We start from the raw sequence: 22,544 nt of genomic DNA, 5'->3' as shown, positions 1-22,544 counted from the left end.
AGCCCCGCCAGCCCCATATGACCATGTTTTCCATTCAGCCTTTGACCACGGTGTTCTTTAAAGTCCTGACTGAGGACTGGTCTGGTCTGCATCACTTGGAGACGGCTGTCCCAGAGCTGCTTTTCCTGGTGCATGAGGGTGGTGCTTCCTTTCCTTTGCATAGCTGCAGTGGTACTCAGTAGCGCCAGGCCTTGGGCCTTTCCATGGCCGCGTGTTGAGATGGTGACGGTCACTGCTCGGAGCTGTCCCTGGACTGGCCTGCACTGAGGGAGCTGCTGTCTCAGGGCTGGCAGCCTGGTGGGCTCAGTGTCCTGAGTGCCCAGGGGCAGCTGGAGGCCTGTGTAAAGCCCGTTGGTTCTTCTGCCCAGTCTCCTGAGCCACTTGGGTTTCTCATTGATCCATAGCGTTCTCCATCCATCCTGGCCCCGCTTCTCCAGCCACGTGCTGCCAGGAACATGGCGCAGGACAGACACCGATGGGATGGGTGGTGCCCCAGTGGGAAGAGGCCATGCCTGGCACAGCCCTGGGCTCTGTGGGGCAGGGTGCCCTTCCTGGTCCTGGAGCTGCTGTCCTTCTCTCTACGTATAGAGATTGACAGCAGTGTCCCTTCAGTCTGTACAGGTGACGACTGATGATGATTGACAGTAGTGCCCCTTCAGTCTGTACAGGTGATGACTGATGGATGATTGACAGCAGTGCCCCCTCTGTCTGGACAGGTGATGACTGATGATGATTGACAGCAGTGTCCCTTCTGTCTGTACAGGTGATGACTGATGATGATTGACAGCAGTGCCCTCTCTGTCTGTACAGGTGACGACTGATGATGATTGACAGCAGTGCCCCTTCAGTCTGTACAGGTGATGAGTGATGATGATTGACAGCAGTGTCCCTTCAGTCTGTACAGGTGACGACTGATGATGATTGACAGCAGTGCCCCTTCAGTCTGTACAGGTGATGACTGATGGATGATTGACAGCAGTGTCCCTTCTGTCTGGACAGGTGATGACTGATGATGATTGACAGCAGTGCCCTCTCTGTCTGTACAGGTGACGACTGATGATGATTGACAGCAGTGCCCCTTCAGTCTGTACAGGTGATGACTGATGATGATTGACAGCAGTGTCCCTTCTCTCTGTACAGGTGATGACTGATGATGATTGACAGCAGTGCCCCTTCTGTCTGGACAGGTGATGACTGATGGATGGTTGACAGCAGTGCCCCTTCTGTCTGGACAGGTGATGACTGATGATGATTGACAGCAGTGCCCCTTCTGTCTGGACAGGTGATGACTGATGATGATTGACAGCAGTGCCCCTTCTGTCTGGACAGGTGATGACTGATGATGATTGACAGCAGTGCCCCTTCTGTCTGGACAGGTGATGACTGATGATGATTGACAGCAGTGCCCCTTCTGTCTGGACAGGTGATGACTGATGATGATTGACAGCAGTGCCCTCTCTGTCTGTACAGGTGACGACTGATGATGATTGACAGCAGTGTCCCTTCAGTCTGTACAGGTGATGACTGATGATGATTGACAGCAGTGCCCCTTCTGTCTGGACAGGTGATGACTGATGATGATTGACAGCAGTGCCCCTTCTGTCTGGACAGGTGATGACTGATGGATGGTTGACAGCAGTGCCCCTTCTGTCTGGACAGGTGATGACTGATGGATGGTTGACAGCAGTGCCCCTTCTGTCTGGACAGGTGACGACTGATGGATGGTTGACAGCAGTGACCCTTCTGTCTGGACAGGTGATGACTGATGATGATTGACAGCAGTGCCCCCTCTGTCTGGACAGGTGATGACTGATGGATGGTTGACAGCAGTGCCCCTTCTGTCTGGACAGGTGATGACTGATGATGATTGACAGCAGTGCCCCTTCTGTCTGCATAGGTTATGACTGATGGATGGTTGACAGCAGTGCCCCCTCTGTCTGGACAAGTGACAACTGATGGATGATTGGCAGCAGTGCCCCTTCTGTCTGCACAGGTGATGACTGACAGATGATTGACAGCAGTGCCGCTTCTGTCTGCACAGGTGATGACTGATGGATGATTGATAGCAGTGCCCTTCTGTCTGCACAGGTGATGACTGATGGATTGTTGACAGCAGTGCCCCTTCTGTCTGGAGAGGTGAGGACTGACAGATGATTGACAAGAGTGCCCCTTCTGTCTGGAGAGGTGACGATAGATGGAAGATTGACAGTAGCACTGCTGTCAATCATCCGTCAGTTGTCACCTTCTGTCTGTACAAAGAGTGGCGGACAATTGATAGCACTGTCCTGTCTGCCTGGACAGGTGATGACCGATAGATGATTGACAGCAATGCCCCTTGTATCTGGACAGGTGATGACTGATGAATGATTGACTGCAGCAACCTCTCTGTCTGGATAGGTGATGTCTGATAGATGATTGATATCAGTGCCCTTTCTGTTTAGACAGGTGACGACTGATGAATGATTGACAGCAGTGCTACTTCTGTCTGCACAGGTGCTGATTGACAGATGATTGAGAGCACTGCCCTGTCTGTCTGGACAGGTGATGACTGAGAGATGATTGGCAGCAGTGTTTCTCTGTCTGGACAGGTGATGACTGATGGATGGTAGACAGCAGTGCTCCTTCTGTCTGGACAGATGATCAGTGATGGATGGTTGACAGCAGCACCCCTTTTGTCTGCACAGGTGATGGTTGACAGTAGTACCCCTTCTGTCTGGACAGGTGAGGATTGATGGCTGTCTGACAGCATTGCCCCTTCTGTCTCCACAGGTGACTACTGACGGATGATTGACAACAGTGCCCTTTCTGTCTGCACAGGTCACAACTGATGGATGATTGACAGCAGTGCCCCTTCTGTCTGCACAAGTGACAACTGATGGATGATTGATAGCAGTGCCCCTTCTGTCTGCACAGGTGACAACTGACAGATGATTGACAGAAGTGCCCCTTCTGTCTGCACAGGTGACAACTGATGGATGATTGACAGCAGTGCCCCTTCTGTCTGCACAGGTGACAACTGATGGATGATTGACAGCAGTGCCCCTTCTGTCTGGACAGGTGACAATTGATGGATGATTGACAGCAGTGCCCCTTCTGTCTGCACAGGTGACAACTGATGGATGATTGACAGCAGTGCCCCTTCTGTCTGCACAAGTGACAACTGATGGATGATTGATAGCAGTGCCCCTTCTGTCTGCACAGGTGACAACTGATGGATGATTGATAGCAGTGCCCCTTCTGTCTGCACAGGTGACAACTGATGGATGATTGACAGCAGTACCCCTTCTGTCTGGACAGGTGATGGTTAACAGCAGTACCCCTTCTGTCTGGACAGGTGAGGACTGATGGCTGTCTGACAGCATTGCCCCTTCTGTCTCCACAGGTGACTACTGACGGATGATTGACAACAGTGCCCCTTCTGTCTGCACAGGTGACAACTGATGGATGATTGATAGCAGTGCCCCTTCTGTCTGCACAGGTGACAACTGACAGATGATTGACAACAGTGCCCCTTCTGTCTGCACAGGTGACAACTGATGGATGATTGACAGCAGTGCCCCTTCTGTCTGCACAGGTGACAACTGATGGATGATTGACAGCAGTGCCCCTTCTGTCTGGACAGGTGACAATTGATGGATGATTGACAGCAGTGCCCCTTCTGTCTGCACAGGTGACAACTGATGGATGATTGACAGCAGTACCCCTTCTGTCTGGACAGGTGATCCTTAACAGTAGTACCCCTTCTGTCTGGACAGGTGAGGACTGATGGCTGTCTGACAGCATTGCCCCTTCTGTCTCCACAGGTGACTACTGACGGATGATTGACAACAGTGCCCCTTCTGTCTGCACAGGTCACAACTGATGGATGATTGACAGCAGTGCCCCTTCTGTCTGCACAAGTGACAACTGATGGATGATTGATAGCAGTGCCCCTTCTGTTTGCACAGGTGACAACTGACAGATGATTGACAACAGTGCCCCTTCTGTCTGCACAGGTGACAACTGATGGATGATTGACAGCAGTGCTCCTTCTGTCTGGACAGGTGATGACTGATGATGATTGACAACAGTGCCCCTTCTGTCTGCACAGGTGAAAACTGATGGATGATTGACAGCAGTACCCCTTCTGTCTGGACAGGTGATGGTTGACAGCAGTGTCCCTCCTGTCTGGACAGGTGGTGACTGACGGATGATTGACAGCAGTGCCCTTCTGTCTGCCAGGTCCCTGCTCGCTGCTCAGAGGAGCTCCTGCAGAGCCTCCCGGCCCCAGGCTGCCCTGGTCTCCAGGGGGCGCTGGGGGCAGGATGCAGGGTGGCCATCGTGTCCCTGTGTGGGACTCACATAGCTGTGTGTTGTGCAATGTTCCCTGTGCAGCTGGGTGATGTGCGCATGTGCCATGTGACGGGCCCTGTGTAGGTGGAAGTGTGTGTCCCCTGAAGGTCCCTGTGAGGGAGGGTGTATTTGTCCCCTGATGTTCCCTGTGTAGGTGGAAGTGTGTGTCCCCTGAAGGTCCGTGTTTGGGTGGGCATGTGTGTCCCTGGAATGTCCCTATGTGAGTGGGTGTGTGTGCTCATGAAAGTCCCTGTGTGAGTGGCATGTGTAACCCCTGAAGGTCCCTCTGTGGGTGGCATGTGTGTCCCCTGAAGGTCCCTGTGTGGGCAGGTGTCTGTCCCCTGAACGTTCCTATGTGTCTGTGTGTGTGTGTGTGTGTGTGTATGTGGGTGTTCCCTGGAAGTCACTGTGTGGGTGTGTGTGTCCCTGAATGTCAGTATGTAGGTGTGTGTGTCCCTGAATGTCACTGTGTGTGTCCCCTGAATGTCCTTGTATGGGTGGGCATATCCCTGAGTGATGTGTCCCCTTAATGTCTCTGTGTGTGTGAGAGTGTGTCCTCTGGAGGTCCCTGTGTGGGCAGGTGTCTGTCCCATGAATGTCCCTATGTGCGTGTGTGTCCGCTGAGTGTCACTGTGTGGCTGCGTGTGTGTCCACTGAAGATTCATGTGTGGGTGGCATGTGTGTGCCCTGAGTGTCACTCTTTGTGTGTGTGTGTGTAACCTGAATGTCCCAGTGTGGGTGGCATGTGTGCCCATGAGGGTCCTTGTGTTGTGTCTGTGTCCCCTGAAGGTCCCTGGGCAGGCAGGCGTGTGTGTGCCCTGATTGTCACTTTGTGGGTGGGCGTGTGTCCCATGAAAGTCCCTGTGTGGCAGGCATGTATGTCCCCTGATTGCCCTGTGTGTGTTTGTGTGTGTCCCCTGAAGGTCCCTGTGTGTCAGGCACATGTGTGCCCTGATTGTCATTGTGTGGGTGTGTGTCTGTCCCCTGAAGATCCCTGTGTGGCAGGTGTGTGTGTGCCCTGATTGTCACTGTGTGGGTGTGTTTGTGTCCCCTGAAGGTCTCTGTGTGGCAGGTGTGTGTGTGCCCTGATTGTCACTGTGTGGGTGTGTGTGTGTCCCCTGAAGGTCTCTGTGTGGCAGGTGTGTGTGTGCCCTGATTGTCACTGTGTGAGTGTGTTTGTGTGTTTCCTGAAAGTCCCTGTACGTCAGGTGTGTGTGTGCCCTGATTTCCCCTGTGTGTGTGTGTGTGTACCCTGAAGGTCCCTGTGTGTCAGGTGTGTGTGTGCCCTGATTGTCCCTGTGTGGGTGTGTGTGTGTCCCCTGAAGGTCCCTGTGCAGGCAGGTGTGTGTGTGTCCTGATTATCCCTGTGTGGGTGGGTGTGTGTCCCCTGAAGGTCCCTGTGCAGGCAGGTGTGTGTGTGTGCCCTGATTGTCCCTGTGTGTATGTGTGTGTGTCCCCTGAAGGTCCCTGTGTGGCAGGTGTGTGTGTGCCCTGATTGTCCCTGTGTGTTTGTGTGTTTCCTGAAGGTCCCTGTGCAGGCAGGTGTGTGTGTGCCCTGATTGTCCCTGTGTGTGTGTGTGTGTCCCCTGAAGGTCCCTGTGCAGGCAGGTGTGTGTGTGCCCTGATTGTCCCTGTGTGGGTGTGTGTGTGTCCCCTGAAGGTCCCTGTGGAGGCAGGTGTGCGTGTGTCCTGATTGTCCCTGTGTGGGTGGGTGTGTATCCCCTGAAGGTCCCTGTGCAGGCAGGTGTGTGTGTGCCCTGATTGTCCCTGTGTGGGTGTGTGTGTGTCCCCTGAAGGTCCCTGTGCAAGCAGGTGTGTGTGTGCCCTGAGTGTCCCTGTGTGGGTGTGTGTCCCCTGAAGGTCCCTGTGCAGGCAGGCGTGTGTGTGTGCCCTGATTGTCCCTGTGTGGGTGTGTGTGTCCCCTGAAGGTCCCTGTGCAGGCAGGTGTGTGTGTGCCCTGATTGTCCCTGTGTGGGTGTGTGTGTGTCCCCTGAAGGTCCCTGTGTGGCAGGTGTGTGTGTGCCCTGATTGTCCCTGTGTGGGTGGGTGTGTGTCCCTTGAAGGTCCCTGTGCAGGCAGGTGTGTGTGTGCCCTGATTGTCCCTGTGCGTGTGTGTGTGTGTCCCCTGAAAGTCTTTGTGCAGGTAGGTGTGTGTGTGCCCTGATTGTCCCTGTGTGGGTGTGTGTGTGTCCCCTGAAGGTCCCTGTGTGGCAGGTGTGTGTGTGCCCTGATTGTCCCTGTGTGGGTGTGTGTGTGTCCCTTGAAGTTCCCTATGTGGCAGGTGTGTGTGTGTCCTGATTGTCCCTGTGTGGGTGTGTGTGTGTCCCTTGAAGGTCCCTGTGCAGGCAGGTGTGTGTGTGCCCTGATTGTCCCTGTGTGGCTGTGTGTGTGTCCCCTGAAGGTCCCTGTGTGGCAGGTGTGTGTGTGCCCTGATTGTCCCTGTGTGGGTGTGTGTGTGTCCCCTGAAGGTCCCTGTGTAGGCAGGTGTGTTTGTGCCCTGATTGTCACTGTGTGGGTGTGTGTGTGTCCCCTGAAGGTCCCTGTGCAGGCAGGTGTGAGTGTGCCCTGATTGTCCCTGTGTGTGGGTGTGTGTGTGTCCCCTGAAGGTCCCTGTGCAGGCAGGTGTGTTTGTGCCCTGATTGTCACTGTGTGGGTGTGTGTGTGTCCCCTGAAGGTCCCTGTGCAGGCAGGTGTGTGTGTGCCCTGATTGTCCCTGTGTGGGTGTGTGTCCCCTGAAGGTCCCTGTGCAGGCAGGTGTGTGTGTGCCCTGATTGTCACTGTGTGTGTGTGTGTGTGTCCCCTGAAGGTCCCTGTGTGGCAGATGTGTGTGTGTCCTGATTGTCCCTGTGTGTGTGGGTGTGTGTCCCCTGAAGGTCCCTGTGCAGGCAGGTGTGTGTGTGTCCTGATTGTCCCTGTGTGTGTGGGTGTGTATCCCCTGAAGGTCCCTGTGCAGGTAGGTGTGAGTGTGCCCTGATTGTCCCTGTGTGGGTGTGTGTGTGTCCCCTGAAGGTCCCTGTGCAGGCAGGTGTGTTTGTGTCTTGATTGTCCCTGTGTGGGTGTGTGTGTGTCCCCTGAAGGTCCCTGTGCAGGCAGGTGTGTGTGTGCCCTGACTGTCCCTGTGTGGGTGTGTGTGTGTCCCCTGAAGGTCCCTGTGCAGGCAGGTGTGTGTGTGCCCTGATTGTCCCTGTGTGGGTGTGTGTGTGTCCCCTGAATGTCCCTGTGTGGCAGGTATGTGTGTGCCCTGATTGTCCCTTTGTTTGTGTGTGTGTGTCCCCTGAAGGTCCCTATGTGGCAGATGTGTGTGTGTCCTGATTGTCCCTGTGTGTGTGTGTGTGTGTGTGTGTGTGTGTGTCCCCTGAAGGTTCCTGTGCAGGCAGGCGTGTGTGTGCCCTGATTGTCCCTGTGTGGGTGTGTGTGTGTCCCCTGAAGGTCCCTGTGCAGGCAGGTGTGTGTGTGCCCTCATTGTCCCTTTGTGTGTGTGTGTGTGTCCCCTGAAGGTCCCTGTGTGGCAGGTGTGTGTGTCCTGATTGTCACTGTGTGGGTGGGTGTGTGTCCCTGAAGGTCCCTATGCAGGCAGGTGTGTGTGTGCCCTGAATGTCCATGTGTGGGTGTGTGTCTGTCCCCTGAAGGTCCCTGTGTGGCAGATGTGTGTGTGCCCTGATTGTCCCTGTGTGGGTGTGTGTCTGTCCCCTGAAGGTCCCTGTGCAGGCAGGTGTGTGTGTGCCCTGAATGTCCCTTTGTGTGTGTGTGTGTGTCCCCTGAAGGTCCCTGTGTGGCAGATGTGTGTGTGCCCTGATTGTCCCTGTGTGTGTGTGTGTGTGTGTCCCCTGAAGGTTCCTGTGCAGGCAGGTGTGTGTGTGCCCTGACTGTCCCTGTGTGGGTGTGTGTGTGTCCCCTGAAGGTCCCTGTGCAGGCAGGTGTGTGTGTGCCCTGATTGTCCCTGTGTGGGTGTGTGTGTGTCCCCTGAATGTCCCTGTGTGGCAGGTATGTGTGTGCCCTGATTGTCCCTTTGTTTGTGTGTGTGTGTCCCCTGAAGGTCCCTGTGTGGCAGATGTGTGTGTGTCCTGATTGTCCCTGTGTGTGTGTGTGTGTGTGTGTGTCCCCTGAAGGTTCCTGTGCAGGCAGGCGTGTGTGTGCCCTGATTGTCCCTGTGTGGGTGTGTGTGTGTCCCCTGAAGGTCCCTGTGCAGGCAGGTGTGTGTGTGCCCTGATTGTCCCTTTGTGTGTGTGTGTGTGTCCCCTGAAGGTCCCTGTGTGGCAGGTGTGTGTGTGTCCTGATTGTCACTGTGTGGGTGGGTGTGTGTCCCTGAAGGTCCCTATGCAGGCAGGTGTGTGTGTGCCCTGAATGTCCCTGTGTGGGTGTGTGTCTGTCCCCTGAAGGTCCCTGTGTGGCAGATGTGTGTGTGCCCTGATTGTCCCTGTGTCGGTGTGTGTGTGTGTCCCCTGAAGGTCTCTGTGCAGGCAGGTGTGTGTGTGCCCTGAATGTCCCTGTGTGGGTATGTGTGTGTCCCCTGAAGGTCCCTGTGTGGCAGATGTGTGTGTGCCCTGATTGTCACTGTGTGGGTGGGTGTGTGTCCCCTGAAGGTCCCTGTGCAGGCAGGTGTGTGTGTGCCCTGAATGTCCCTGTGTGGGTGTCTGTCCCTGACGGTCCCTGTGTGGCAGATGTGTGTGTGCCCTGATTGTCCCTGTGTGGGTGGGTGTGTGTGTCCCCTGAAGGTCCTTGTGCAGGCAGGTGTGTGTGTGCCCTGATTGTCCCTGTGTGTGGGTGTGTGTGTGTCCCCTGAAAGTCCCTGTGCAGGCAGGTGTGTGTGGGCCGTGATTGTCCCTGTGTGTGTGTGTGTGTCCCCTGAAGGTCCCTGTGTGGCAGGTGTGTGTGTGTCCTGATTGTCCCTGTGTGTGTGGGTGTGTTCCCCTGAAGGTCCCTGTGTGGCAGGTGTGTGTGTGCCCTGATTGTCCCTGTGTGTGTGTGTGTGTCCCCTGAAGGTCCCTGTGCAGGCAGGTGTGTGTGTGCCCTGATTGTCCCTGTGTGGGTGTGTGTGTGTCCCCTGAAGGTCCCTGTGCAGGCAGGTGTGTGTGTGTCCTGATTGTCCCTGTGTGGGTGGGTGTGTATCCCCTGAAGGTCCCTGTGCAGGCAGGTGTGTGTGTGCCCTGATTGTCCCTGTGTGGGTGTGTTTGTGTCCCCTGAAGGTCCCTGTGCAGGCAGGTGTGTGTGTGCCCTGAGTGTCCCTGTGTGGGTGTGTGTCCCCTGAAGGTCCCTGTGCAGGCAGGCGTGTGTGTGTGCCCTGATTGTCCCTGTGTGGGTGTGTGTGTCCCCTGAAGGTCCCTGTGCAGGCAGGTGTGTGTGTGCCCTGATTGTCCCTGTGTGGGTGTGTGTGTGTCCCCTGAAGGTCCCTGTGTGGCAGGTGTGTGTGTGCCCTGATTGTCCCTGTGTGGGTGGGTGTGTGTCCCTTGAAGGTCCCTGTGCAGGCAGGTGTGTGTGTGCCCTGATTGTCCCTGTGCGTGTGTGTGTGTGTCCCCTGAAAGTCTTTGTGCAGGAAGGTGTGTGTGTGCCCTGATTGTCCCTGTGTGGGTGTGTGTGTGTCCCCTGAAGGTCCCTGTGTGGCAGGTGTGTGTGTGCCCTGATTGTCCCTGTGTGGGTGTGTGTGTGTCCCCTGAAGGTCCCTGTGTGGCAGGTGTGTGTGTGTCCTGATTGTCCCTGTGTGGGTGTGTGTGTGTCCCTTGAAGGTCCCTGTGCAGGTAGGTGTGTGTGTGCCCTGATTGTCCCTGTGTGGGTGTGTGTGTGTCCCCTTAAGGTCCCTGTGCAGGCAGGTGTGTGTGTGCCCTGATTGTCCCTGTGTGGGTGTGTGTGTGTCCCCTGAAGGTCCCTGTGCAGGCAGGTGTGTTTGTGCCCTGATTGTCACTGTGTGGGTGTGTGTGTGTCCCCTGAAGGTCCCTGTGCAGGCAGGTGTGAGTGTGCCCTGATTGTCCCTGTGTGTGGGTGTGTGTGTGTCCCCTGAAGGTCCCTGTGCAGGCAGGTGTGTTTGTGCCCTGATTGTCACTGTGTGGGTGTGTGTGTGTCCCCTGAAGGTCCCTGTGCAGGCAGGTGTGTGTGTGCCCTGATTGTCCCTGTGTGGGTGTGTGTCCCCTGAAGGTCCATGTGCAGGCAGGTGTGTGTGTGCCCTGATTGTCACTGTGTGTGTGTGTGTGTGTGTCCCCTGAAGGTCCCTGTGTGGCAGATGTGTGTGTGTCCTGATTGTCCCTGTGTGTGTGGGTGTGTGTCCCCTGAAGGTCCCTGTGCAGGCAGGTGTGTGTGTGTCCTGATTGTACCTGTGTGTGTGGGTGTGTATCCCCTGAAGGTCCCTGTGCAGGCAGGTGTGAGTGTGCCCTGATTGTCCCTGTGTGGGTGTGTGTGTGTCCCCTGAAGGTCCCTGTGCAGGCAGGTGTGTTAGTGTCCTGATTGTCCCTGTGTGGGTGTGTGTGTGTCCCCTGAAGGTCCCTGTGCAGGCAGGTGTGTGTGTGCCCTGATTGTCCCTGTGTGTGTGTGTGTGTGTCCCCTGAAGGTCCCTGTGTGGCAGATGTGTGTGTGTCCTAATTGTCCCTGTGTGTGTGGGTGTGTGTCCCCTGAAGGCCCCTGTGCAGGCAGGTGTGTGTGTGCCCTGATTGTCCCTTTGTGTGTGTGTGTGTGTCCCCTGAAGGTCCCTGTGTGGCAGATGTGTGTGTGTCCTGATTGTCCCTGTGTGTGTGTGTGTGTGTGTCCCCTGAAGGTTCCTGTGCAGGCAGGTGTGTGTGTGCCCTGACTGTCCCTGTGTGGGTGTGTGTGTGTCCCCTGAAGGTCCCTGTGCAGGCAGGTGTGTGTGTGCCCTGATTGTCCCTGTGTGGGTGTGTGTGTGTCCCCTGAATGTCCCTGTGTGGCAGGTATGTGTGTGCCCTGATTGTCCCTTTGTTTGTGTGTGTGTGTCCCCTGAAGGTCCGTGTGTGGCAGATGTGTGTGTGTCCTGATTGTCCCTGTGTGTGTGTGTGTGTGTGTGTGTCCCCTGAAGGTTCCTGTGCAGGCAGGCGTGTGTGTGCCCTGATTGTCCCTGTGTGGGTGTGTGTGTGTCCCCTGAAGGTCCCTGTGCAGGCAGGTGTGTGTGTGCCCTGATTGTCCCTTTGTGTGTGTGTGTGTGTCCCCTGAAGGTCCCTGTGTGGCAGGTGTGTGTGTGTCCTGATTGTCACTGTGTGGGTGGGTGTGTGTCCCTGAAGGTCCCTATGCAGGCAGGTGTGTGTGTGCCCTGAATGTCCCTGTGTGGGTGTGTGTCTGTCCCCTGAAGGTCCCTGTGTGGCAGATGTGTGTGTGCCCTGATTGTCCCTGTGTGGGTGTGTGTCTGTCCCCTGAAGGTCCCTGTGCAGGCAGGTGTGTGTGTGCCCTGAATGTCCCTTTGTGTGTGTGTGTGTGTCCCCTGAAGGTCCCTGTGTGGCAGATGTGTGTGTGCCCTGATTGTCCCTGTGTGTGTGTGTGTGTGTGTGTCCCCTGAAGGTTCCTGTGCAGGCAGGTGTGTGTGTGCCCTGACTGTCCCTGTGTGGGTGTGTGTGTGTCCCCTGAAGGTCCCTGTGCAGGCCGGTGTGTGTGTGCCCTGATTGTCCCTGTGTGGGTGTGTGTGTGTCCCTGAATGTCCCTGTGTGGCAGGTATGTGTGTGCCCTGATTGTCCCTTTGTTTGTGTGTGTGTGTCCCCTGAAGGTCCCTGTGTGGCAGATGTGTGTGTGTCCTGATTGTCCCTGTGTGTGTGTGTGTGTGTGTCCCCTGAAGGTTCCTGTGCAGGCAGGCGTGTGTGTGCCCTGATTGTCCCTGTGTGGGTGTGTGTGTGTCCCCTGAAGGTCCCTGTGCAGGCAGGTGTGTGTGTGCCCTGATTGTCCCTTTGTGTGTGTGTGTGTGTTCCCTGAAGGTCCCTGTGTGGCAGGTGTGTGTGTGTCCTGATTGTCACTGTGTGGGTGGGTGTGTGTCCCTGAAGGTCCCTATGCAGGCAGGTGTGTGTGTGCCCTGAATGTCCCTGTGTGGGTGTGTGTCTGTCCCCTGAAGGTCCCTGTGTGGCAGATGTGTGTGTGCCCTGATTGTCCCTGTGTCGGTGTGTGTGTGTGTCCCCTGAAGGTCTCTGTGCAGGCAGGTGTGTGTGTGCCCTGAATGTCCCTGTGTGGGTATGTGTCTGTCCCCTGAAGGTCCCTGTGTGGCAGATGTGTGTGTGCCCTGATTGTCACTGTGTGGGTGGGTGTGTGTCCCCTGAAGGTCCCTGTGCAGGCAGGTGTGTGTGTGCCCTGAATGTCCCTGTGTGGGTGTGTGTCTGTCCCCTGAAGGTCCCTGTGTGGCAGATGTGTGTGTGCCCTGATTGTCACTGTGTGGGTGTGTGTGTGTCCCCTGAAGGTCCCTGTGCAGGCAGGTGTGTGTGTGCCCTGAATGTCCCTGTGTGGGTGTGTGTCTGTCCCTGACGGTCCCTGTGTGGCAGATGTGTGTGTGCCCTGATTGTCCCTGTGTGGGTGGGTGTGTGTGTCCCCTGAAGGTCCTTGTGCAGGCAGGTGTGTGTGTGCCCTGATTGTCCCTGTGTGTGTGGGTGTGTGTCCCCTGAAGGTCCCTGTGCAGGCAGGTGTGTGTGTGCCCTGATTGTCCCTGTGTGTGTGTGTGTGTCCCCTGAAGGTCCCTGTGTGGCAGGTGTGTGTGTGCCCTGATTGTCCCTGTGTGGGTGGGTGTGTGTCCCTGAAGGTCCCTATGCAGGCAGGTGTGTGTGTGCCCTGATTGTCATTGTGTAGGTGTGTGTGTGTCCCCTGAAGGTCTCTGCAGGCAGGTGTGTGTGTGCCCTGATTGTCATTGTGTGGGTGTGTGTGTGTCCCCTGAAGGTCTCTGCAGGCAGGTGTGTGTGTGCCCTGATTATCCCTGTGTCGGTGTGTGTGTGTCCCCTGAAGGACCCTGTGCAGGCAGGCGTGTGTGTGCCCTGATTATCCCTGTGTGGGTGGGTGTGTGTCCCCTGAAGGTCCCAGTGCAGGCAGGTGTGTGTGTGCCCTGATTGTCATTGTGTGGGTGTGTGTGTGTCCCCTGAAGTTCCCAGTGCAGGCAGGTGTGTTTGTGCCCTGATTGTCACTGTGTAGGTGTGTGTGTGTCCCCTGATGGTCTCTGCAGGCAGGCGTGTGTGTGCTCTGATTGTCCCTGTGTGGGTGGGTGTGTGTCCCTTGAAGGTCCCTGTGCAGGCAGGTGTGTGTGTGCCTTATTGTCCCTGTGTGTGTGTGTGTGTCCCCTGAAGGTCCCTGTGTGGCAGATGTGTGTGTGCCCTGATTGTCCCTGTGTGTGTGGGTGTGTGTCCCCTGAAGATCCCTGTGCAGGCAGGTGTGTGTGTGCCCTGACTGTCCCTGTGTGGGTGTGTGTGTGTCCCCTGAAGGTCCCTGTGCAGGCAGGTGTGTGTGTGCCCTGATTGTCCCTTTGTGTGTGTGTGTGTGTGTCCCCTGAAGGTCCTTGTGTGGCAGGTGTGTGTGTGCCCTGATTGTCCCTGTGTGGGTGGGTGTGTGTCCCTGAAGGTTCCTGTGCAGGCAGGTGTGTGTGTGCCCTGAATGTCCCTGTGTGGGTGTGTGTCTGTCCCCTGAAGGTCCCTGTGTGGCAGATGTGTGTGTGCCCTGATTGTCCCTGTGTGGGTGTGTGTCTGTCCCCTGAAGGTCCCTCTGTGGCAGGTGTGTGTGTGCCCTGATTGTCCCTGTGTGGGTGGGTGTGTGTCCCCTGAAGGTCCCTGTACAGGCAGGTGTGTGTGTGCCCTGATGTCACTGTGTGGGTGGGCGTGTGTCCCCTGAAGTTCCATATAGCTTAGGACATTGGCCAGGCTGCAGCCGAAGCTCTCGGCCACTGGTTGTGGTGCAGCCAGATGACCGTGTCAGGAATGGGGCTGAGGACTTTGGGAGGCCTCGTCTCTGCCCAGGAGCCATGGCCTGGTGGGAGGTGGGGTCTACGGGAAGCCACTTCTCCATCCCACTCAGTGGCTTGGCCAAGGAGTGACCCTGGCCTTCCATTCCTCAGCCTTGCTGGGCTGTCCACTCTCAGGACCGTGGCCTGCACGGTCTCACCTGACACAGGGAGGCCCCAAGGGCCCCAGCAGCAGAAGACAGAGGCCTGCTCCTTACCCAGGGTGCTGGGGAAGGTGCCTGCCTGCAAGGCCCTGAGGGCAGGAGCGTGCACTGAGCTGAGGGGTCCCCATCTTGCTGCCTTCAAGGGTAGTTTGGTCCTACCCACTCTGGCCTGAGTTTTATCTGCAGGTGTTGGAGGGCCCGGTGGCTCCAGGGTGCTCTCCCTTGGTTGGGACGGGCCCCTGCTCACACCCCAAGTTCTGCCCTCCTGCACCCGGCACCATGTCCTGAGGCCTGCACAGCTGTCCAGACACCCAGCCTGGCCCAGGTTCCCTGCCGCTCACTGCCAGTGGGCATTGGCAGCAAATCCAATGCCTGTCTTGGCCTCCAGGTCCCTGTGAGGCTCCCACGGCAGCAGTGGCCCTCAAGTGGGGTCAGCCCCACCCTGGGCAGGACGTGTCTCTTGCCCACTGAAGCAAAGACCCAAATAAACACTTTCTAACAGCTTGAGGCCTGGCCCCTAAATGCCCACCTAGGAAGCCAGGCCGCCCCTGCTCCTGCACCCACGGGGCGCTCGCTCCCGAAGCACGGGCTGGAAAGTCCCCCAGCTAGGTCTCTGTCTTCCAATGTCCAGCAGCATCTTCCAGGACCAGCGCGGTCCCCTCTGCAGCATATCCTGGGGAGGGAGGACAGAGCCTGATGTTGACACAGTGCTGTCCACAGACACAGCTGGCCTCCTATGGGAAGCTGAGTGGCCCCTGGCAATTATTTGCCTCCTGGACTCTACATAGCCCCTTCACCCTCCCCACTGCCTGTATGTCTCAGAGGGAAGTTGAGCTGGGCTGGCCGTGGTCTCTCCGTGTTCCACTGGGCTGCCCTCGCATGCCAGGCTGTGTTCCCTGGTCTCTGCAAACGCCCCCACCCTGTGCCACTGCCTGCTGCTCTTGGCACCTGGGCACCCTGGGGGCTGAGTGGCCTTAGAATGGGTAGCACCTGCCCTGGAGGAGGGTGTGTGGGACTTGGGACTTGGAGCTGATGCTGGGGACATCAGGGTGGGACGGCGCATTTGCAAGAGAGGAGGCAGGGTGGTTGTGGGCTGAGTTGTGCCTCCACACCCACATGGTGAGGTTGTGAACCAGGACCTCAGGATGAGCCACACTGGGATGGGCTCACCAGGGTGGGCCTGAGGCCCTAGGACTGTGTCTGCGGAAGAGGAGACCAGGACTCCCACAGGCACAGGGGACAGCCTGTGTGGACACAAGGAGAAGACCGTGAGTGCAAGCCAGGGAGAGAGGCCCAGGCCTGCCCTGCCTCTACGCAGGAGCCCTGGCCTCTTTGACACTGTGGATAGCGTCTGTTGCTGTAGTGTCCAGCCTTCGTCCGATCACTGCTTCCAGAGCTGACTGTGCAGCACGCACACCTCCTGCCTGGTGTGGCCAGCTGTGGAGACCCTGCTTGGCCACCTGCTTCTCAGGTCTCCCCGGAGTGACCTGGACAGGCACAGGCAGCATCCAGCTGGGAGGAGGGTGCCTCCATGGAGGAAAGGCCTTGGGAGGAGGGCTGGCGGGCAATCAGGGAGAGGCTGCAGGAGGGAGGGCCAGACAGGCCTGGCCTGGCCTTGTGGCCTCCCCTCCTGCATGATGGCGGTGCTGGTGGACACAGCAGAGCACAGAGGCACAGGGTGTATTAAGGATGTTTAATGTCACTCTGAAAAAACCTGAAAAGATATTATGGGGTTGCTGTAAACTAGAAGGAGAAAGCTACCAAAGCCAGAAGTGTGCAGGTCCTGGGCCACTGCCCTGAGCCCCCCTGGGAGGCCCCTCTGTTCTCTCCTATTAAAGCCAGAAGTGTGCAGGTCCTGGGCCACTGTCCTGTGCCCCCCCTGGGAGGCCCCTCTGTTCTCTCCCATTAAAGCCAGAAGTGTGCAGGTCCTGGGCCACTGTCCTGAGCCCCCCTGGGAGGCCCCTCTGTTCTCTCCTATTAAATCCAGAAGTGTGCAGGTCCTGGGCCACTGTCCTGAGTCCCCCTGGGAGGCCCCTCTGTTTTCTCCTATTAAATCCAGAAGTGTGCAGGTCCTGGGCCACTGCCCTGAGCCCCCTGGGAGGCCCCTCTGTTCTCCCCTATTAAATCCAGAAGTGTGCAGGTCCTAGGCCACTGTCCTGAGCCCCCCTGGGAGGCCCCTCTGTTCTCTCCTATTAAATCCAGAAGTGTGCAGGTCCTGGGCCACTGTCCTGAGTCCCCCTGGGAGGCCCCTCTGTTCTCCCCTATTAAATCCAGAAGTGTGCAGGTCCTGGGCCACTGTCCTGAGCCCCCTGGGGAGGCCTCTCTGCTCTTTGTTGTGTTTTCCTCTTTGGAAACTCTGACTTGGTGTTTGCTCCTGAGTAGTGATGGCACAAACAGATCCTGGGGGCCTCTGTCCGTCATCACTGTCCACCAGCCGTGGCTCCCCAGGCCCTGGGCTCTCTGGAGGGGCTTCTCTTCCAACTGCCGTCTGTGGCCTGGCTGTGTCCTGGCCTCCTGTGGCCCACTCTCTGCCTGGTGCTCTCAGCAGCCTCAGTCCATGCCTGGCCTGCCTGGGCACTGTCCAGCCGCTCTCCTAGACGGACACCTGGCTGATGCCCATCCTCTCAGGTGGTCTCTGCCCTAGCACTCGCCAGGCCTCCAGGAATGGCCACACGTGCCCAGGTCCTTCTGAGTGGTCTCCCTGGTGTGGAGCTGGGTCCCACTGTGGGAAGTGGCATCCTGGACCCACCCCTAGTTGCCCCCATGCAGAGAGGGTCCGAGGTGCTGTGCCTGTGGGTAGAACCCACCTCTGAAGTGGGTGGGCCAAGAGGAGGGGCCAGTGCACAGAGACCCCATCACACAGGAGGCTGCTTCCCAGGAGCCAGAGAGACTCGGGGTTTGCAGAATAACCCAAGATGGGGCTTGGCGCGGCACGGGCGGGAGTGAAGGCCATCTGAGTGACCACAGAAGCCTTCCCGAGGCTCCCCTGTTGGGGAGTGTTGGCCCAGAGCCTCCCAGCTCAGGTGAGAGGTCCCCACTCAGTGTTCTGAGGACTTCACCTTCTCTCTCAAGAACCCTGCAGTGGGGAGGCTGGAGTGGGCAGTGCGAAGTTGTCTCTGCCTGGTGGACATCAGCAAGCCGACCTCGGCCTCCTCCCGGCCCCTGAGGGCAGCGATGTCCTGGTGAGGTGTTATTGTCCCCTGCTGGCCCTGGCCAGTGTCTCGGGCCAGGGGTGGGCTGTGTCCAGGCTGCTGAGGTCTGGGGTAGAGCCTGCTCTCCAGAGGTCCTCAAAGGGCAGGAGCAGGGCTGCAGGGTCAGTGAGTCGCAGGGTCAGAGGGCGATGAGGTCCAAGGGCAGGCGTGGCTGGGGAGCCAGGCTGTTGGCCATGATGGATGTCCTCCAGGGTCTGGGAGGCCCTGGCCCCTTGCAGGAGGTGGCCTAGGCCCCCTGCCCGATCATGTTCCTGTAGTCAGGGGCGATGGTCGGCTTCAGCTCCACCACCGAGGAGAAGATCCAGTTCACCTGGAGAACAGCACAGGTGAGCCCACAGTCACCTGAGGGAGAGCTGGGGACAGTGAGGGGACAGGGTGGGGACATGGGGGACAAGGTGGAGACAATGAGGGACAAGATGGGGATAGTGGGGGATAAAGTGAGGACAGGGTGAGGATGGTGGGGGACAGGGTGGGAGAGTGTGGGGACAGGGTGGGGAGTATAGGGGACAGGGTGGGGACAATGGAGGACAGGATGGAGATGTGGGGGATGAGGTGGGGCACAGGGTGGGTACAGGGTGGGGACAGGGGTGGACTGTGGGGGAAATGTGGGGACTGTCTGTGGACATGGTTGGGACGGTGGGGGACAAGGTGGAAACAATGAGGGACAAGATGGGGATAGTGGGGGATAAGGTGAGGACAGGATGAGGATGGTGGGGGACAGGGTGGGAGAGTGTGGGGACAGCGTGGGGACTATAGGGGACAGGGTGGGGAAAATGGAGGACAGGATGGAGATGGTGGGGGACGAGGTGAGGTACAGGGTGTGGATGGTGGGGGACAGGGTTGGACAATGTGGAGACAGGGTGGGGACAGTGTGGGGACAGGGTGGGAAATATCGGGGACAGGGTAGGGACATAGGGGGACAGGGTGGGGATGGTGGGGGACAGGGTGAGCATGGTGGGGACAGGGTGGGACAGTGTGGACACAGGGTGGGGACAGTGTGGGGACAGGGTAGGAAATATAGGGGTCAGGGTGGGGACATAGGGGACAGAGTGAGGATGGTTTGGGACAGGGTAGGGACAGTGTGGGGACAGGTTGGGCTTAATGTCGGGAGAGTGTGGGGGTAGGTGGGGAGCAGGGTGGAGACACATTGGGAAAAGTGTGGTGGACAGCATGGAGCATTGTGGACACAGCATGGGACACATTGTGGGACAGCGTGGGGACAGCATGGGACACACCGTGGGACAGTGTGGAGATGGCATGGGGACAGCGTGGTGATAGCATGGGACACACCATGGGACAGTGTGGAGATGGCACAGGGACAAATGGGGACAGCATGGGACACACCATAGGAAACATCATTGGACAGTGTGGAGACAGCATGGTGACAGTGTGGGGTTGGCATGGGACAGATTGTGGGACATTAGGTATAGCATGGGACACATCACGGGACAGTGTGGAGATGGCATGGGACACATTGTGGGACATCAAGGGGACAGCATGGGATATACTGTGGAACACTGTGGAGATGGCATGTGAACAGCGTGGGGACAGCATGGGACACACCATGGGACAGTGTAGAGATGACATGGGACACACGAAGGACAATGTGGAGATGGCATGTGGATAGTGTGGGGATGGCACGGGACACATCGTGGCACAGTGTGGAGACGGCATGGGACACACGAAGGACAATGTGGAGATGGCATGTGGATAGTGTGGGGATGGCACGGGACACATCGTGGCACAGTGTGGAGACGGCATGGGACACATCACGGGACAGTGTGGGGATAGCATGGGACACATTGTGGGACAGTGTGGAGATGGCACAGGGACAGTGTGGGGACAGCATGGGACACAAACAGGACAGTGTGGAGATGGCATGGGACACATTGTGGGACATAATGGGGACAGCATGGGACACAATGTGGGACAGTGTGTAGATGGCATGGGACACATTGTGGGACATGATGGGGACAGTATGGGACACAACGTGGGACAGTGTAGAGATGGCATGGGAATAGTGTGGGGATGGCACAGGACACATCCTGTGACAGTGTGGGCATGGGGACAGTGAGGGACAGCATAGGAGACACTGCTGGACTGCGCGTGGGAAGTGTGGTGTCACGGGGGATGGCATGGGGACAGCACGGGGACAGTGTGGCCGACCTTGAAGAGAGTGACAGTGGCACTGTAGCACACGCTGAGCAGGAAGAGGCTGATGAAGATGGTGAGGGTCGTCCACAGCCCGTCCAGCTCCCCGTCCTGGGCCTCTGCACAGCTCTCATCCAGGCTGAGCTCTGGACAGGGAGGGGGTGGTCAGTGTGTGGCGCCAAGGTGGGACCTGGGAGCTGCCTCCCGGGGGCCAGGAGAAGGGCCGCTGGGCTGGGCCAGCAGTGCACGTACTGGGGCCAGGTTTCCCTGGTGGCCTTCTCTGGTGGGCCTCAGCCCCCGCTCCGCCCACTGGGGCCCGCTCCGCCCACTGGGGCCCAGCTCATCCAGACCCCCTGGCTGTGGACGGTGCCTGGACTTCATGGGAGCTCCTTGCTGGGAGCTCCAGGCGTCAGTGCTGGGGCTGGCCAGGCAGCACTGGGCCTGTGACCCTGCAGGGATGTCCCTGCAGCCTGTGTGGCCCCTGCTTATTCAGTGGTGACCAGGCCAGGGGCTGGAGAGATGGCAGAGCCTGTCCCTGGTGTGGCCCCAGCTACAGGGACAGTCTGCGCTGGGGAGGGAGCTGGATCTTGTGGTAAAGGGGTGTGTGCCTGTGTGGGGGTCAGTGTGGGTGTCGGGCCTGGGTGTGTCAGGGCTTGGGTGTAGGTGCCTCCTGAGAGGAGGCTGGGTACTGAGCTGGTCAGTGTGTGAGGCCGTGGGTGAGCCCATGTGCTTGTGAGTGTTCAGTGAGCGGACACTTGCTGGCTCTGGGTGTGCATGTTGCCCGTGTGAGGCCCCAGTGTGCATGAGTGTGGGCAGGTGCCATGTGGGTTGGTCCAAAGGGTCTGGGCTCTGTGTCTGTGTGGTTCTGGACAGTCCCTCCCTTGGGCCATTCAGGGCTGCCAGATGTGGGTGTTCCCAGGGGTGGGCAGAGCATGGAGGGCCTATCCCCACTCCCATGGCTAGTCAACCCCTGCATGGACACAGGGAGATCCTTGCACAGGGAATCAGGACACCAGGACAGTCTCTGACAGGGGGGCTGTGTCCTTTCCTGGGGGCTCCTGAGAGGTATCTCCCTGATCAGCCAGAGTTGCTGGGGCTGGGGAAGGTCTGGGAGAGGCTTAGCCTCTGGCCAAGCCTCGTGCCCTGCGGGGGCAAACCCCAGCCAGCTGGGTAGACACTGGCTCTGGGTCTGGCCATGTGGGACCCCTCCCTCTCTCTAGCCATGACAACTTGGGGCTCGGAGGCAGCCTGGCCGACAGCCCACAGCCCAGGCGTGCCAAGAGCTCTCTGCCTCAGAAAGAACCAGGATAGTCTCACAGGGTCCCAGGGCAGGCTGGGTGCTTTATTAACACGGGCAGGTGAGGGAAGGTGACAGTGTCCTCGTGGGGTGAGGACTCGCCAGGCTCATTTACCCGGGGACCGCGACAGGCTCTTCTGGGTGAAGTGGTTGTGCAGAGCCTCGTGCATCACTGAGCATGTGAATCGGGCTCCTCCCTGCCAACTGTTCCTGTCCACCCTGAGCTTGCTGTAGAGGAAGTAGGTCCCGTCGGAGTCCAGGACGGGCTCGGTGGTCTTGAAGTCCTGCTCTGGCTGCCCCTGTTTTTCCCACTCCACAGAGATGTCGGCAGGGAAGAAGCCTTGGATCAAGCAGGTCAGACTGACGGTGTTCTTGGTCAGCTCCTCCTGGGCCGGGGGCAAGACGTACACATCTGGCATCCGGGGTTGCCCTGTGGAACAGAGGTCAATACAGAGATCACTGACAGGGCAGTGGCGGGCCGAGCCAGGCTCCATGTGACCAGGCAGCCCCATGCCCTGCCCTGCCCGCTGCCCTCTCCCACCTTTGGCTTTGGAGATGGTCCTCTCAATGGGGGCGGGCAGGGCTTTGTTGTTGACCTTGCACTTGAACTTCTTGCCATTCAGCCAGTCCTGGTGCTTGATGGGGAGGACACTGACCACGCGGATTGTGCTGTTGTGCTGCCTCTCCTGTGGCTGCGTCTCAGCTGTTTTCACCTCCACGTTGTCTACATACCAGCTGAACTGGACCTCGGGGTCCTCCTGGCTCACATCTACCACCACGCATGTGACCTTGGGGGTCAGGGAGATCATGAGCGTGTCCTTGGGCTTTGGGGGGAAGATGAAGACGGATGGTCCCCCCAGGATTTCAGGAGCTAGTGTGGGAGAGATGGAGGACACGGGTCAGCACCTCTGCCTGAGACTCCTCTGGGCATCCATCCCACTCCTTCAGCTTAGGGTAAGGCCTGGTGACTTACGTGGACATGGTGCACATGTTGGTTTAATACCATTACAGGGAGCTGCAGGAGAGAAGGATGGGGTTACTGAGGTCTGGAGGAGGAAGGCACCCACAGAGACAGGGTGAGTATTGCCCTGGGCGCGCTCAGGTTAGGGCCAGGCTGCTCTTGGGTATGGCTCTTGGCAGGCCTATGACATGTACCCAGGAGCCAAGACGTGGGCATCCAGACTGTGCCTGCCCTGGGCCTGGTGGAGACAGAGCACGCTCCCTGAGCATGAGAGGCATGGCAGAGTTCTCCAGGTGGCACAGACCTGCCTGACTTCCAGGGGACCCCTCCCCGTGCAGGCTGTCCCCTTACCAATGGTCTTGTCCACCTTGGTGCTGCTGGCCGGGTGGGCTACATTGCAGGTGACGGTCTGGCTGGGCCAGGTGCTGGTGGGCACAGTCACCATGCTGGTGACAGAGTAGAGCCCTGACTGCAGGACAGCTGGGAAGGTGCGGACTCCACTGGACAGGGATCCTGAGTTCCATGTCACGGTCAC

At 58.1% G+C, this 22,544-nt stretch overlaps 1 gene segment (V, D, J or C); it reads right to left on the bottom strand.

Annotated features, from left to right (window-relative positions):
- Nucleotides 1-17,826: 17,826 nt before the first annotated feature.
- LOC144255280 (immunoglobulin heavy constant gamma 1-like) lies at nt 17,827-22,032 on the bottom strand. The segment is given in 5 exon segments: nt 17,827-17,910; nt 19,767-19,897; nt 21,164-21,478; nt 21,590-21,919; nt 22,022-22,032. Coding segments are annotated over 4 exon segments (798 nt in total).
- Between the last annotated feature and the right edge of the window lie 512 nt (nt 22,033-22,544).

Source organism: Urocitellus parryii, chromosome 6 (assembly GCF_045843805.1).
Source record: "Urocitellus parryii isolate mUroPar1 chromosome 6, mUroPar1.hap1, whole genome shotgun sequence".
Taxonomy (NCBI): Eukaryota; Metazoa; Chordata; class Mammalia; order Rodentia; family Sciuridae; genus Urocitellus; species Urocitellus parryii.
The sequence above is the reverse complement of the archived record's forward strand: the minus strand, read 5'-3'. Positions and strand labels throughout refer to the sequence as shown.